Source organism: Colossoma macropomum, unplaced genomic scaffold (assembly GCF_904425465.1).
Source record: "Colossoma macropomum unplaced genomic scaffold, Colossoma_macropomum, whole genome shotgun sequence".
NCBI classification, from domain to species: Eukaryota; Metazoa; Chordata; class Actinopteri; order Characiformes; family Serrasalmidae; genus Colossoma; species Colossoma macropomum.
The window spans coordinates 25,589,573-25,601,209 of record NW_023494804.1 but is presented as its reverse complement, the minus strand read 5'-3'; the positions used below and the strand labels follow the sequence as shown (position 1 = coordinate 25,601,209).

General features: G+C 38.9%; 1 protein-coding gene across 1 annotated transcript; it reads left to right on the top strand.

Annotated features, from left to right (window-relative positions):
* The first annotated feature begins 146 nt into the window (after positions 1–146).
* Positions 147–11,306, top strand: ddx4 (DEAD (Asp-Glu-Ala-Asp) box polypeptide 4). The gene is made up of 22 exons (XM_036595238.1): positions 147–218; positions 1,036–1,081; positions 2,786–2,813; positions 3,123–3,185; positions 3,299–3,361; positions 3,465–3,512; positions 3,591–3,611; positions 3,709–3,903; positions 3,985–4,011; positions 4,104–4,172; positions 6,008–6,055; positions 6,400–6,444; positions 6,541–6,683; positions 6,759–6,911; positions 7,246–7,400; positions 7,637–7,766; positions 8,012–8,178; positions 9,184–9,329; positions 9,634–9,733; positions 10,412–10,682; positions 10,794–10,901; positions 11,105–11,306. The coding sequence occupies exons 2-22, from the start codon at positions 1,058–1,060 to the stop codon at positions 11,186–11,188; spliced, it is 2,088 nt and encodes a 695-aa protein (XP_036451131.1). The 5' UTR covers positions 147–218; positions 1,036–1,057; the 3' UTR covers positions 11,189–11,306.
* Positions 11,307–11,637: the final 331 nt, after the last annotated feature.

Here is an 11,637-nt window from a genome sequence, read left to right as displayed (position 1 = left end):
AAGTGATAATTATGGAAAACTTTTCTTTTTTTTGATTTTTTTTTTCAGCGATGGAAACTGGCTTCAGTAATTACGTGATTGACGTTACGGACATCATCTTTATTCTCTCTAATGATTAGTTTCCCGCCCACGCGCACTCCAGCCCTCTTCTCCCTCTCTTTTCTCTCTCTGTGTCGATCCGTTCTCCGGCTGCGGCCACGCTGAGGCTCTTCCTAACGGTCAGCGACAAACCTGTTAAGTAAATGTACGACTGTGAATGATGTTTTGAATGATTATAAGACAGAAATGTCTTAAATGTTGCTGAAACCAGCCTGCACACTTTAAAACAGAGGTAAATCGTCGTTTAAAGGTCTAATTGAGGATGTTTGCTGACGCGGCGCCGCGCAGGAGAGTTTTAGTTAACGCTAGTAAAGCTAGTTAACGTTAGCCAGTTAAGCTAGCTTAGTTGTAGCCTTTGAGCCTTTACTTTCACATTCGAGTTAATGATACTCAGTTGTGGTAATAAAAAATTACATCGAACTGACGGAAAATGTGAAAATAATTACCACCGTGACGCCTTTCTGTACTTGTAGTTAGCCAAGTTAGCTAGTTAACTAACCTTAGCCGTTTGCTAATTTAACTCTAGTTAACTCGATTCAAATTTTACATTGCAATGTTAACAAATCAGTTCTGGAAATTATAAAAATCCCATTTCCAAAAGAGGCATGTTTATTCGCTAAATCAATCACTAAGACCTGCCAGCGTAGAGAAAACACGTTAACGCTAGCATGATTAATTAGCTAGCTGGCTGCAATAGCTTTGAAAATGAATTGCCTGGGGAGATGAGTGAACGTTAACCAGCGTTAGTTAACCTTAAAGCAGACCGAAGCTTTTTCTAACAAATTTTTTAGATAACGCATAAGCTCGTGCTTTTATAAGCCACCTTCAGATTGTCCGAGCGTTAGTGTGCTTTGCTGGACGCCCCCTTTGCTGGAAGAGACGGCGCTATCCTTATTCTCGAAGGTGCACATGCTAATTTGTCCTGTTTTACTTTAGCTCACATCACCCGTGATCAATTATGGACGAGTGGGATGAAGTGCAGGTAAGGAGCACCAGTAAACTGAGTAAATCCATTGTAGTGATATGCGGAGAGACTCGCCCGCGCCTTTGGCCTGGAGCAAACTGCAGTCATTTAACTGAACGAACGCATGAGAACTGCTTTCTCAAGGCCAGAGCACATCGACCATACTCAAACAGAAACCTTTGGTATGGTGGTGCAATTGTTTAATTATTGGGAACACTTATGTTATCCCAACATTCATGACACAGATTTGAGTGTTTTGATTTGAAACGGTCCATTTTGGGGAAGTTTGCTGACGCGCAGTGGTGGTGATAGAAATCAGGTGTCTACAATGCAGATGTAGCCATTTTTTATTTAATAATGGAGAAATTATGGTAAATATGGAAAAGTACATTTTCTTTGGGGACTGTTTTGTCTTACAACACCGTTTATGTACCTGTCATGCCTGAATACATTCTGAATATAGGTTAAAAACACTTTTTAAGGTAAACCTTTTTGCAAAACCATCATAAAATTGTGTTTAAGGCACCACATTCATAACTTTTTCATGCCATAACTGTGCGAGGGAGCTTTCAGAGCACGTGTCAGACTCCAGTCCTCAGGGGCGAAAACACTACACTGCATTGCAGACCTTATTAAACACACCTGAATCAGCTCGTCAGCTAATTAGCAAGGCCCTCATGAATTGAATTCAGAGCGTTAGATGAGGGTAAATCCTTTGGCCCAGAAGGTCCTCAGTTTGACATTTGTTTTAGAGGCCTTCACCGCTCTAGACGTCTTGATTCATCACCACCACTGTGAACACTTCTGACTCACGTTTCTCTAGAACAGAGCCTTTCACATCAAACTGAAATTATGTATGATTAATGTAATATGTGTAATTATGTAAAAAATTTGTGGAATTTCCCTTCAGTTTGTAACCGTTTGCACTCTGAACAAACATTTTGCAGCAAACACCGGCATTCCTATGTTTGCAGTTTTCTTTTGAACAGTGGTGTCCAGCTTTATCCCCAAAGGGTCGTTGTGGCTTCAGGTTTTTATTCCAGTCAAGCAGAGTTAACCTGATTTCAGTTAGTCTGTCTTCATCCACTGATGTGTTCTCAGTGTGAAAACTGGCCTTTTGCAGAGAAGATTGGACATTCCTGCTTTGTTTTCTTTAAAAAAGAACTAACATGCCAAATGCTTGTTTTTGATGTGGTGTGGCATATAACAAACTATCGAAGTATTTAGAAGCATTTGCTTACCAGATGATCAAATTTACACCATTATTCCTTTAGTCGATCATGTTTAGAGTCTGAAATTTTGCTTCTTTAGTTTTGTGCTAGAGCTACAAGGCTAATATAGCTAAGTAATGGAAGTTGGTGTCAGTAACAGTCTTCCATATTAGTCTTGTAGCTGAGCAGCAAAAAGAAGCAAACATTGGATAATTGACTGTTTGAGGTGAAGGGTGCAGTGTAAGTTTGACTGAAGTGAGTCATTTCAGTACAGCTAATGTGATGTTGATAAATGATCATTTTTGAAAATGAGTTCACAGAATGACAGAGTGAAGGTGCTATTTTTCCTGAGTGCACATTCAGTTATGAGGACGATCTGTTTACGTAGTGCCTCCGGTGGCCAAAACAGTCGTATCTATACATCTAGACATTTTTAGTGTGATAAGAATTTGAACGTACCATCTTGTCAACCTGTACACTAAACTTTTATTTTTTTGGACTTAATCCACAGACCCCTGTTGTGAGCAACTCAAGCTTTGGTAAGTTAATTTGTTTGAACATGGAGATTTCACTGAGTCTCTTACACTGACCAAACAGATAGCTGGATAAGTAACAGTTCAAACAAACTGATAGACACCTGTTTTGATGATTAAATTCACTGTGTTGTTGCAGCCTTTGTTGCTCTGCAGCATTTAAGTCTTGAATGTAATTGTATTACATCTTGTATTAAAAGCCAATCACAAGTTTATTGCCACTGAATTTTTGATCATTATAGAAGTAATGGTTATGTTGGAAATCAGCATAAAGTGTCAAAGAAAGATGGTTGTTTTTGAATTATTTTTTACTAGGAAATTCTGGGAGCTCGTGGAACAGTGGGGGCCAGAAAAACAGCTTCAAGAGCGGCATCAGTGGTAAGCTGTAATCAGTACTGAAATAATTATTCAAAACAAACTTTGAGGTATGAAAATGTGGATTATACTTCTGTGGTTTTGACTGAGGGTCTTAAACTCAATGTTGTGTTTAGACAATGAGGGTAGCTCTTGGAAAAGTGGCGATGGTGATTTTGGGTTAAGAGGTGGAAAAAGAGGTGAGCTGACTAGTATTATGAAGGAAACCTGGTGAATGTTATGTGGTAATATGAATTGGTTCTGGCACTGTTCTTTGAAACTATCAAATTTTTTCAACATCAGGTCGGGGATCTAGAGGAGGTGGTGGAGGCTTCAAGAGCTTCAGTTCAGGTACACTTTTCATGTTAGTTAAAATTGAGTATCGAGTTCCATAGAAGTAATAAAGTGCTACGTTGCCTTTTCATACAGGAATTGATGACAACAGTGAAGGTTGGTGTGCCTTGATTTGTTACAGCCTTAGCTGCAGCTGTATGCTGTGTCTAGCTGACACGCTTACGCTGTTCTGTGTTGTTTGCTTTGCCTGTAGACAATGAAGGCAGTTCCTGGAACAGTGGTGGTGGAAATGGCGGATTTAGGGGAAGAGGTGGCAGAGGCAAGTGGTCAGGCAGAATCAAGTTTAGGCCAGATTCTGTCTTGGGGTTCAATGCTGACACTTGTTTAACATTCATAGGGGGAAGAGGATCAAGAGGCAGAGGAGGATATAGAAATTCCTTCAATTCTGGTATTTTCTTTTCCTATTATTGATAGACATTTTGTTTAATTGGTGATCTGAAATTTAAATTGATTTTCTTTTTCCCTCCAGAGACCGATGAAAATGGCAATGATGATGGTAAAGGGCATCATGACTTTGTCAAAGAGCAGCCTTTTTTTGAAAAAACAGGTTTTCAATGTATGGAGTCCGAATGTGCTTTGTTTTCGCAGGTTTCAAAAGTGGTTTTGGAGGCAGAGGAGGCAGGGGGGGACAAGGAGGCCGTGGAGGTTTCAGGCGAGGTTAGTCAGTTGGGTTGAAGGTATACAAGATATCAATAGGTCTTTTAAGAAGTTCTCTCAAATATTAATTGAATGAAATCAAGGCTTTAAAATTCATTACATATTTAAATATCTTTTTTTTATAAATGTGATATTGAAATGTGACTGATGTACCGTGATGTGTTTATTCACGATTATTGCAATGTGAAGTGTTTTGAAAAGGGAAAAAATTTGTCTGTTTAACTACATTGTTTTCCGCCTGCAGAGGTGGAGCTGTGTACACACAATGGTTGGCGATATTCCATCTTTGTTGAATCGACTGCTTTGCCTGCAGGGAAAGCTTTGTTAGATTTTTACTCCTCAGTTTGCCTGCTTTGTGTGAATAGCCTACATGGGGAAGTGCACGTTCAGCAGTTGGCAGATACAAAGATGGCTGCTTGTTTACAAAAAAACTCATAGGTGGTATTAAAACTATCTTTGGTCTAAAATTCAAATAGTCTTTTAACAAATACTTCGGTGGAAAATCAGATGAACATGATTTATAACTTGCCCAGATGCAGTCAATCAGCAAAGACGTTTGGTATCTGGCGTGTGCTTTTTCAGTTTACAGTGGGAGATGCTAGGCTAACGTTGCTAATAAACACTGGTCGTGTCTCAACCCACCAAGAACGCACCCAGATTTTTCTTTGTTTTGGGCAATGAGTGTTTGGGTAATGTGGTTTTGAACACGGTATGACTTTAGTCACTAACAACAAAAATGAGCTGTATAATTGGGAATTGGGTTTACTTGTGGCAAGTGCCAGGTGATTCCAGCTAAGGAGGGGTGTCTGCTGTGAGGAGTGGGAGCCAGCACTTTAACAAATTAGTATTGAAGATGGTTAAATCAAAGTTTTTATTTCTACAGTCAAACTACATTAAACAACATTTATCATGCATTTTAGCTGCCTATGGCATGACAGTAGCTAAGAGCACAAAATGGACAGCAGGAGAAAAAGTAAACATAGCTTGCCTGAAGTCCTTCCCATTTGTAGAAATTTACTTGGAACAGCTGCAGGCTCTAGAATGTCTGGCTTGTGACCTTTCTTTTTGATGAGGCTGAAGCTGGATTTTGGTTTGTTTTCTGTTCTTTTTAAATGATGCAGCAGTTACATTCCAGCATCTGTACAGGCACCAGGGTTTAACTGCTGCACCAGTTAAGGTGAAACAGAGAATTCGAATAAGAAGCTGGCAGAGAAAAGCTAGTTTCAGCCTTGTGACATTTTGTATAGTACTTTTACTGCACGGCACTCTTGCTAGTTTGTGGTTCATTGCCCAGCCACATTTTGCATGTTTCTGTATCATTAGTGAATCAGTGGTAATACACTGGACTGCACGTACATTTTTGTTCTGTTTACTGTTTATACAAAGTGGAGCGCAACACCTAATTTTTGTAGCTTTATCGTCATTTGAAATGCAACTTCTGACTCACTGTCTTAGTCATTGAACCATAGCTAAGGAAAATGAGTACTGCAAAGTGGGATGTCAAGCTGGTGATAATGTAGATCCAGTTTTAGCTTAAATGTTTTAAGGTCTGTCTATGCAGTTTTACTTAACTTTTAAAGATTTTGTTGTTTACTCAGATGAGTTTGACAATCCCTAGTGCAGTGTTTGTTAGCAATGTTAGCCTAGTCCTTCCTGTTAACTAAAGCAATAAAAATCAAAACTAAGAATTTCCCTTACCAAGCATGTCGTAGCTTATCGACTGCATGTTTTAATCTGTTAATCATATTAATAAAAATAAAATATTGTTAGATGATGCTGGTCTTTAGTCCAACTGCATTTTGTCAGTGCAGTGAAGATCTGTCTGTCATCTTTAGGTGGCGGAGGAGATGGGGAAGGTGGACGGGGTTTTGGAAGAGGTGGAGGTGATAATCTTGGAAAATTTGTGGTTCTTAAGCATTACATACATTTGCATGCCAGGAAATCAATGTTTTCTGAAGCATATGTTCTTTGAAAGACAATCATTACATGTTGGGATTGTGTTTACTTTGGTGTTTGTTTAATGTAGGTTACAGGGGTGGGAATGAGGAGGTGTTTTCCAGGGGTAAATTACTATCTTTACTACCTTAACTGTCTTTATTTTGTAAAGTGACAATTGCTCATTTGATGTTAACTCCTCCTTTTATCTATATATATATATATATATATATATATATATATATATATATATATATATATATATATATATATATATATATATATATATTAGGCTCAGCGATGGATGAGGAGGGGAAAGGAGATGGTGTAACTGCAGGTATAGGATTCCGTACTCAATTAGCCAACAAACACAGAAAATACCAAATGGGTGACTAAACATTCTCATTTCCTGCGCTTTGTCTCTGTTGTACAGGGCCCAAGGTCGTTTATGTACCTCCTCCGCCACCAGAGGAGGAAAGCTCTGTGTTTGCACACTATGAGACGGGCATTAATTTTGACAAGTATGATGACATTCTTGTGGATGTCAGTGGAAGCAATTCTCCTAAGGCTATCATGGTATGTAATTGGTTTTGTTGTGTGCTGTTGGTGTTGGTGTTGGTGTTGTTGGTTTATTTTTCCTTTCCCCCTTAGACTTTTGAGGAAGCAGGTCTTTGTGAGTCGCTCAGCAGAAATGTCTCCAAGTCTGGTTATGTAAAGCCAACTCCTGTTCAAAAACATGGTATTCCCATAATATCTGCAGGAAGAGATCTTATGGCCTGTGCCCAGACTGGATCAGGGAAAACGGTGAGCACCTGCTTAGAAGCTAAGCATCAACATGATTAATTACTAGCATTCATAAATGGCTAATTTGAGTTATATCTACAGGATGCTTTAATGTGTTAATATAACTACATATTGGTTTCATTTTGGCTTTACTGATCAGGTCGTGGCAAAATGAGATTTTAAAATGTTTAGGTCTGCCTACTTGTTTCCTGGCACAGATGAAAGCTTAGTCTTAAAATGAATTACACTGGTGGTGCTGACTGATGGTACTGCAAATGTTCTAATAATTGAAGGCATTATCGTCCTGAGTGGTTACATTCATTGCTATGGTCTCTTGTTCATCTTCCTTGCTTAGGCTGCCTTCCTTCTTCCGATTCTCCAGCGGCTCATGAGTGATGGTGTGGCAGCGAGCAAGTTCAGTGAGGTGCAGGAGCCTGAGGCAATCATAGTGGCCCCCACCAGAGAACTCATCAATCAGATATATCTGGAAGCCCGCAAGTTTGCATATGGGTACAAACATGTCTTAAAGAACAGTGAACTCAATTTCTCTCATTGTGGTGTAATTTAAAGCGTAAAAAATTTTGAAATTGTTTAGCTTTGTATTTTGTTGCAGAACAACGCTGGTGACATACTGATAGTTGGCTTTACTCCTTATGTAGTCTTGCTGTCCTGAAGATGCAGCATTATCTACAGTTGCTAAAATATCAACAGCAAATGGCTTAGTGACATTTGGTAATCTCTTAAAGGACCTGTGTGCGTCCTGTTGTGGTGTATGGTGGTATAAACACTGGCTACACAATTCGAGAGGTGTTGAAGGGCTGTAATGTGTTGTGTGGGACCCCTGGAAGATTGCTGGACATCATTGGTCGTGGAAAGGTATTTTATTATTTTTATTTTTATTTTTATTTATTTATTTATTTATTTAGGTCCTAATAAAGCTTTTAGTTTGCACACTCCCTAGGTTGTGTGCAGATATTTGATAGGTAAATGTTCAAATTAAGAAGCTGAGAAACTTTTTATGCGTTTTATGCATCTTTGTTAATTGTAGTTTCATAAGAAAACTACTTCGGAAATTGTACTGAATGTATACAGAGGTCTGTTTGGTTGTCGTTGTTGGCCAGGTCGGACTAAGTAAACTTCGTTACTTGGTCCTGGACGAGGCTGACCGAATGCTGGATATGGGCTTTGAGCCAGACATGCGTAAGCTGGTGAGCTCTCCAGGCATGCCTGCTAAAGAAGAAAGGCAAACCCTTATGTTCAGCGCGACATATCCAGAAGATATTCAAAGGTTTGTCAGCCTCATATTCTACTAAACTTGGTGTGTATTCAAGAGCTGTATTACAGAGACAACTCATTTGTTGAGTCACTGTGACGTCTTCGAATAGGATTGAATTTAGGATATTAACAATTATAGAACATACAGAACAATTCCAGATTAGAAAAGAGTATCACAGAAACTTCCTAACTAGACAAAATGACCAAACACTGGCCTGTCTTTAGGATTACCCCAAGAGTGTGTTAACTTAAGTTTGAAACTTGTAAAGCAGCCTAACAAATTCACTGACAGTAACAAGCGAACTTAAACTTCTGTATACGTAACTTCACTTTTTCAATTTTTAAGTCATCATCATCTAAACCGCTTATCCTTCTGGGTCGCGGTGGGGTGCTGGAGCCTATCCCAGCTATCATTGGGCGGAAGGCAGGATACACCCTGGACAGGTCGCCAGTCCATCGCTGCAATTTTTAAGTGTTTTTTTTTTAATTTATTTTTTTTATTTTAATTTATTTATTTTTTTACACACCTCAGCTGTGGCGATATTGTTAGCTGTTTAACATTTTTGTTGACCTTGATTAAGTAGTTTAGGATATCCCAACCTAAGAAAATGTAGAATATATAATTCTTAAATTAACATTGCTTCTGTTCTCTCTTCTTAATATGCTTCTGTAATTATGGATTTGTAAAAAAATTGTTTTGAATTTGCTGTATCTTAACTTTGCCTTAAAGATAGGAAGTTTCTGTAACACAGCCCTAAAAACTGTTTATGACTTGGTAGCCCAATACGTGGAATTTACATCTGTAAAAGTAGCTCATCTTTAGTTCAACTTGGTTATTTAATCATAGAATGTTTTTGTGGATCATTACTTTAGAGTTTCATACTTTGTTCAAGTCCTGACTAGATGATAAGCAGATTAGTCAGGCCAAGTAAGAGCATGTTGAACAGTAGCACATTACAGGATGAACACCTGAGAACCACTGTTTTAGAGAGTAAGCAGTCTATCTTTGTTTTGCTAGGCTGGCAGCTGATTTCTTAAAGACAGACTATCTGTTTCTTGCTGTGGGAGTGGTGGGAGGCGCGTGCAGTGACGTGGAGCAGCATATCATTCAAGTGGATCAGTACTCAAAGAGAGAGCAGCTGCTGGAACTGCTGAAGACCACAGGTGTTTGGCATTTACCTGTTCATATATGCTTTTATGATATGTGTAGTCAGTTACAGTTGAGTTTGCAGACACGTATGGTAAATATAGTTTTAAGACTCCAGAGCCTCATTTTGAATGTCTCTGAATCTTAGGTTTAATGAGGCCATTTTTCATGAAGCTGTTGTTTCTCACGTGACCCTTCATGTTAAGATTTTCACTTGGATGTTTTAAAATAAAGGCACATTTATAGGTTTATATGCAAAGTGGTGAAAATGCAAAATCGCTCTGCAGTTCATCATGTAACGTTTTTCCATTGCATACACAGGGACTGAGCGAACAATGGTCTTTGTTGAAACCAAAAGAAGTGCAGATTTCATTGCAACGTTTCTATGTCAGGAAAAGGTGCCAACTACAAGCATCCATGGGTAGGTAAATGTGATGTATTAACAAATTTGATTTAGTAATAAGAGGGTAGTGTCAATGCAACACTTCTGTAGCTGCCCTGGTGGTGGGGCAGCTGTACAAAATACTTAGCCAGGTTCCTACCAATGAGAATTATAAAAAAAAAAAACCAGCTTGAACCTTAAGTCTTTCAACAGTGCTTATTTTTAAATCAGCAACATAATTAGCAGTCACTTGTTGTGGTGCACACTCCTTACGTAGTGCTATATGTTGATGAAAGATTAATAGGTGACATTTCAGTATGTTTAGTTACATAAGTTTCTCACAGATGTTTGTCACCACTTTTCAAGCATAGTCTGAGCAGCTACATTTAGACTGATTAGAATTGGCTTCAGCACAGTGTCCAGATTTTGATTTTTTTTAAATTAAATACAAATGTGATGTTTTGAGTGCTTATATGATGTAGCTAAAATTGACCCAGAGTATAAGCTGCATAACGGTAGATCATAGCCAAAGATAGAGGAAAAACCTGCATTTCGGGTAATGTAGGTTTTTCTTCTATCACGCCCAGGAATTTGAAAGGGGCCAGTTTGATGATTGCTTTTTGATTTTTAAATGATTCACTATTTATTTATTTTTTATAGCTTTATTTATTTAGCCAGAAAGGGTAGTTAACCTTATGAACAACTTCTTGTCTGCAGTGACCGGGAACAACGAGAGCGAGAGAAAGCTCTTAGTGACTTCCGCTCAGGCCAGTGTCCTGTGCTGGTGGCTACTTCTGTTGCTGCCAGAGGACTAGACATTGAGCATGTCCAGCATGTTGTAAACTTTGACATGCCTAGCAGCATTGATGAGTACGTGCACCGCATTGGGAGGACAGGCCGCTGTGGAAACACCGGAAGAGCCGTGTCCTTCTTTAACCCTGAGTCTGATACTCCTTTGGCTCGTTCTCTGGTCAAAGTCCTCGCTGGGGTTTGTGTTATTTTTGTTTTTATGTAGGACCTTAATGTAATAGTATTGAAGTTATTTTTTTTTTCCCCTTTCCGTAGTTGTTCAAGCTAAACTGTTATATTGTTTCAACAGGCCCAGCAGGAAGTCCCTTCTTGGTTGGAGGAAATTGCATTCAGTGCTCATGGCACAACAGGGTTTAACCCACACGGGAAGGTGTTTGCCTCTACAGACACTCGCAAGGTACAAACAATCTTTTCATGGGACGCGGGCATTTTTATAAAAGAATATATATCCTTCACAAGCACCACCTTTTTTACAGAAGAGTTTCTTTGGTGAAATTGAGTTAAGTACTGTAATAATTAACTACACATGACAAGTTTGGAGAAAAATGTCAGTAACTGTGTACCCTGTGGATTTGCTTTAATTTGTTTCTGTGCTCACAGGGTGGATCCTTCCAAAAAGAGCAGGCACCACAACCAGCTGTGCAGAACACCAGCACTGCAGCTGATGATGAAGAATGGGAGTAGATCCACAGTCCCCCTTTCTTTCTTTTAGGGTTTCCTTTTGTTTAAAAATATTCCTCTGTTCAGCTTTTATCTTTTGTGTTAATGGAAAAATGCTCATGGCGTCAAGTTGAAACTTGCAGAGCTGAAGTAAAAGGCTGTAAGCAAAGGCACTTAAAAAATGCATTGGAAGATTGTGGGTGTGACCTGAGGTTTAGCTTCATAAATGAATGTCAGGTATTAATCAAGGATTAGCTTTTTTGTCCTTGGGCCTAAATTTGGGGATGAATCACTTCTGCTGATGTTCTTGCACTTAACTGTGTGTTTTGTTTGGACAATAATGAGGATTTGTAGTGGTGGCAGTGCTGGTTGTAGTTAATCATCGTGTTCTGGATTTTCGAGTACCCAAAAATACATTTATTTGTGTATGCCTTTAGCTGAAGGTTTCACCTGCTCTTTTATGTCTGAGTTCT

What these genes read in the sequence shown, in the direction of transcription:
- ddx4 (XM_036595238.1), top strand. Translation starts at nt 1,058, where the DNA reads ATGGACGAGTGGGATGAAGTGCAG. An exon ending in TGAAAATGGCAATGATGATG is followed by an intron (nt 4,012 to 4,103) that starts GTAAAGGGCATC and finishes TTGTTTTCGCAG; the next exon opens with GTTTCAAAAGTGGTTTTGGA. An exon ending in TGGTCAAAGTCCTCGCTGGG is followed by an intron (nt 10,683 to 10,793) that starts GTTTGTGTTATT and finishes TTGTTTCAACAG; the next exon opens with GCCCAGCAGGAAGTCCCTTC.